The sequence below is a fragment of the Trachemys scripta genome, chromosome 7 (genome assembly GCF_013100865.1).
Source record: "Trachemys scripta elegans isolate TJP31775 chromosome 7, CAS_Tse_1.0, whole genome shotgun sequence".
In the NCBI taxonomy this organism is placed as follows: domain Eukaryota; kingdom Metazoa; phylum Chordata; order Testudines; family Emydidae; genus Trachemys; species Trachemys scripta.
Genome location: NC_048304.1, coordinates 882,852 through 887,755, shown reverse-complemented (window position 1 = coordinate 887,755; position 4,904 = coordinate 882,852). Strand labels below are relative to the sequence as shown.

General features: G+C 54.6%; 1 protein-coding gene across 1 annotated transcript in view; it reads right to left on the bottom strand.

Annotated features, from left to right (window-relative positions):
* Window positions 1–1,835: 1,835 nt before the first annotated feature.
* IL17RC (interleukin 17 receptor C) overlaps window positions 1,836–4,904 on the bottom strand; it is an 18,632-nt gene continuing 15,563 nt past the window's right edge. Inside the window, exons 17-19 of the mRNA XM_034777217.1 lie at window positions 4,476–4,571; window positions 3,814–3,852; window positions 1,836–3,499 (exon numbers count right to left, since the gene is read on the bottom strand). Coding sequence (XP_034633108.1) covers window positions 2,805–3,499; window positions 3,814–3,852; window positions 4,476–4,571 — 830 coding nt within the window. The 3' untranslated portion in view covers window positions 1,836–2,804. The remainder of the gene's footprint in view (window positions 3,500–3,813; window positions 3,853–4,475; window positions 4,572–4,904) is intronic.

Here is a 4,904-nt window from a genome sequence, read left to right as displayed (position 1 = left end):
AAAGTGAAGACCTCTCTCAACACATTCAAAAAATTTGCATACATGGCTGATGACTGCACCGATGCAAATGGGCAAGTATTAAGTCATTGTGTATGTTATCTTGATGTCAGGGGTTGGCCAGTAGATGCATTTCTAGATGTTCAAGTTACAGAAGACACATCGGCTGCATCTGTGACAGCCCACATCTTAGAAGGTTAAATGCTTGTCAATTGAACCCCAAACAGATGGCGGCTGCTTGTGCATTTGATGAAGCTGCAAACATCTCTGGAAGACATGGTGGAGTACAATCTTTGCTCAGAGACAAGTGTAACCCTAATCTCTCCTATAAACACTGCAGAGGCCATCTACTCCAACTAGCGCTAGTACGAGCTGCAGACTCTTCAAAAGACATTTAAAAAGCTATAAACTTAATGACTTCATTATATTCTTTTTTCAGCAAGAGTCCACAAAGACTGAATATCTTGGAAAATACAGAAGATACACTGGGACTGAAGTTCAAATTAGTCCAACCTGGGAAAACCCACTGGCTTTCTCATGAGCGATCCTTGGCTGTTGTCTTAAAATTACTCCAGACGTTATTACTGACTTTGGAAATTATCTACCAAGATGGGATGGATCTAAGTAGTGAGGCTGGTGGATTCCTTTTGCTACTACGTTCAGAGAAGACTATTGCCATTCTCTCTCTCGTAAGTCTTCTATTGAAACCACTTGGGTCATTACACAAGGCCATCCAGGCATCCGCTACAACAGGAGTACATCTTTGTCCAGCAATAGAAGCTACATTTGGATCAATCAGAGAGCTATCCATTGAAAAAGTACTGGAAGAAGCGAAGACTTCAGTCCAGAAGTTGACTAATGAAGGCATTTATATTGAATCCTTAAGTGAAGAGGACAAGAAGTGTTTGTTAAGACAACTGAAAAAGTACACAGGCTTGATTCTTAAAAATCTACAACAGCAACTTCTAGATTCTACTCAACCTCTATGTAGCTTTTACAGATCCCTGTCCTATAAAACACCAACAGTTGAGTGGAGTGAGGCACTACCAGCAATGGGGCTGCCATGTGCTCAGGACGGAATAGAGAATACGAACACAGAGTGGAATATCATGTGACGAATGAATGAAGATTTGACTTCAATTTCTTTTTTATCATTACTAGTGGCTCGACCTGATCTTTGTGCTGTTTCCTGGGATGAAAGAAGTAGGAATTCATCTCTTGCTCCTCCCAGTCACAACAGCTACAGTTGAGCGTTCTTTTGCCTCATTGAATAGGATTTTGTGTTCTGAAAGAAGTCGCCTTCTCCCTGATCATGTGAATGAACTAATGAGCACATCAATTGAAGGAATGGAAGTACTGGACACATGAGAAGCCACCAAACATGAACGCATTGCATTCAAGGAGTTCATTAACAGAGTTGTGCAAAATTATAACAAGAAACCCAAGAAGGACGTAGATGTCGTGCTTCATAGAATGCTTGAGTAGCCAACTTTAATTTGTGTGATTCTTTCAAAACATGAGTTAAATCTAATAAAATGGTCATGAAACAGTTTTCACTTTTTACTATGGTGCCATACAGCCCACCGTCACCCTCACAGTCTCACCCCTCATTCAAACACCCCCCCCTAATTTCAATTCCTGGGGAAAACACTGATGGACATTGGACTAACCTATGGAATATATTCAAGTTGCAGTGCAGGGATGTCTAGGTTGGATATTAGGAAACACTATTTCACTAGGAGGGTGGTGAAGCACTGGAATGGGTTCCCTAGGGAGGTGGTAGAATCTCCTTCCTTAGAGGTTTTTAAGGTCAGGCTTGACAAAGCCCTGGCTGGGATGATTTAGTTGGGAATTGGTCCTGCTTTGAGCAGGGGGTTGGACTAGATACCTCCTGAGGTCCCTTCCAACCCTGATATTCTAAGATTCTATCACTATTTCTAAAAGAACTTTTGGCAACTACAAACTCACCATCTCGGCTATGGATCTGGACCTCAGTAATTGAACTCAAGTCTGTCTGTAAATTGATCTTTCAACCAACTCTCTCTCTCTCGCTTGTTTTTTAAGACATTTTAGTTTAGTTAATAAGAATTGGCTATAGCATGTATTTTGGGTAAGTTATCATTTGACCTGGGTGTGTGGCTGATCCTTTGGGATTGGGAGAACCTTTTCTTTTTATATGATGAGATTTTCAGAATTTATCATCATATGTTTGACAGGTGTGTCTGGACGGAGGCCTGAGGCTGGGCACTTTAAGGGAACTGCGTTGTTTGGACTTCTGAGTAACCAGGGAGGTAACACAGAGGCTGTTTGGGGCTGTTTGGTAAATCTCAGTATTGGAAGATCCATCAGCGTTTAGGGTTTGTCTGCCCCGTTCTGTTTGCAGTTCACCCTAATTGAGTGACCTCAGCTGGCTCCCACAGGCACCGGTGTCACAGCCGGGCCCCCGCCTGGCCTGGCACAGCCCGACCCCACTCATGGCCAGGCCCCATCTACTTGCTTCTAGCCCGGAGCCCAGAAAACGCCCACGCACCATTAGAAAAATATCTGGCCTTTATTGGGCGTGTGGGGCAGTGTCCCGCAGAGCCCGCCACAGGGCAGGGGCCAGGCCCTGCCAGCATATGCTCCAGCCAGGTGCCAGTGGAACCTTGCCCTCCGTGCCCAGCCCAGCTGGTGCAGAGACAGTGGCAGACACACTCTGGCTTGGCAGGAGAACATAAGAATGGCCCCACTGTGTCCGGCCAAAGGTCCATCTAGCCCAGTATCCTGTCTGCCGACAGTGCCCAGAGTCTCAGTGGACAGAGTCTCAATTACGTGGAGCCCATGGGTGGAAAGAGCTCGCCAGCCTCACTCTTTGCACCCATCAGTACCTGCCCGCTCCCAGGCAGGGCGGACGCCTGTGGTGGGCAGTGCCCATCGGGCTCCTGCAGCTGGCACTCTCGGATGGCGCGCTGCAGGCTGTCGCTGATCCACAGGGAGTGCTTCTTCAGGCTGCTCTTCTGTTCCCTGCCAGCAGCAGTGCCAGCCAGCGCCAAGAGGAAGGTGGGCAGCTGGGAGGGCAGTGTGAAGATGGGCACGGAGCGGAAGAGCTCCGGGATGTCGGACGGCTGGAGGAGATCCTCAAAGCAGGCAACCAGGTACCGGCCCCCAGCCTTGCCAGCCAGGAAATCGGGGAGGATGCAGTTGAGGGAGGCCGAGAAGGCGCTGCACGGATCATCCCGGGGCAGCAGTTCCCCCGGCTTCCAGAGCAGCCACTCCGTGCACCTAGCCACGGCGCCCCTGGAGAACAGCAGGACCACTGTGCCACCCTCCTGTAGGACCCGCAGCCGCTGGGCATGGAACCACTGCATGGGGCCGAAGGCACAGAGCTCGGCCCGGCTCCACAGCTCCACTGACACCGCCAGCTGCAGCCGTGTCAGGGCGCAGGCCAGGGTGCTCACCAGCCGCTCAAAGCCGGCGTGGTCGGGCGAGTAGAGGATCAGGGCGCGCCGGCCCCGCAGCACGCCTGCAGGGACAGAGAGGGCTGTTAGTGCTAGGAGGCTGCGTACGGCCCAGCAGCCCAGTCGCCACCCCCTGCCTGGCCCCATGTTCTGGCAGCTCTGCCTGGCAGGGACAGAGCCCTGGGCGCAGGGTGGTGGGGCCCTGCCCCCACCCCAGGCCCAGATGTGAGGGCCTGCGTTCCCAGCTGCAGCACCCCAGCCTGGAGAGCTGCACCGGGACTCCTGCTCCTCCTCGCTGTCCTGGCCCTGGCCCCAGGCGCCCTGAGGCTCAGCACCCCACACAGACCTGCCACAGGGCGCCCTCTCCCCAAGCACTCACCCCCAGGGCTATAATCCTCCTTCAGCATCTTCAGCCACCCTGGAAGATGAAAGGGGAGCCATGGTGAGTTATCAGGTCGGGCCCCGCTCCCGCACCCACCCCAGCAGAGCCAGGCCCTCAGAATCTAGGGTGCAGGGCAGAAATAGGTGGCGCACACCCCAGCTCTGTCTAAGGTACGTGTTAGATCGGGGGGGACACACTCTCCTCACGGTCAGTGCTGCCCCAATGCCCCAGTGTGCTGCTGGGAGCCCTCTGCTCTCAATAGGGGGCACTCTCCCCAGCAGTCGGTGCTGGCCCCAGTGGGGCACTAGGGGGCGCTGTGCTCTCCGGACGGGGCTCAGTAGGGGGCGCTCTCCCCAGCAGTCGGTGCTGGCCCCAGTGGGGCACTAAGGGGCGCGGTGCTCTCGGGAGGGGGCTCAGTAGGGGGCGCTCTCCCCAGCAGTCGGTGCTGGCCCCAGTGGGGCACTAGGGGGTGCTGTGGGACTCAGTAGGGGGCGCTCTCCCCAGCAGTCGGTGCTGGCCCCAGTGCCCCACACGGCCCCAGGGATCGGTGGAGAAGGGGACTGGGCAGTGCAGGGAGTGGGGAGGGCAGCGCTGTAGTGAAGCCAGGAGGGGATTGGGGGGGCAGCGCAGCCCGTGGGACGGGGGAGGGAAGCTCTCACCTTTCAGATTTTCCTTCTTGAGCAGGACCAGGAGCAGGATGCAGAAGGTGCTGAGGAGAACCCCCAGCCAAGCCAGCGCCCAGTGGGCCCGGAGATCTGCCAGTACACAGGGGTTCGGGTTGCCAGGTGTCCCGTATTCACTGCCCCTGCCCTGAGCGCCAGCTCCGCAGCTCCCACTGGCCGGGAACCACAGCCAATGGGAGCTGCGGGGGCGGTGCCTGTGGGCGGAGGCAGCATGCACCAAGCAGAGCCACCTGGCTGAGCGTCTGCCTAGGAGCCACGGGACATGTCACCACTTCCAGGGAGCCCCCAAGGTCAATGCCGCCCAGTACCCGCACCCCTCCTGCACCCCAACCCCCTGCCCCAGCCCAGAGCCCGCACCCCTTACCTCCTCCTGCACCCCAACCCCCAACCCCACACGGCCCCAGG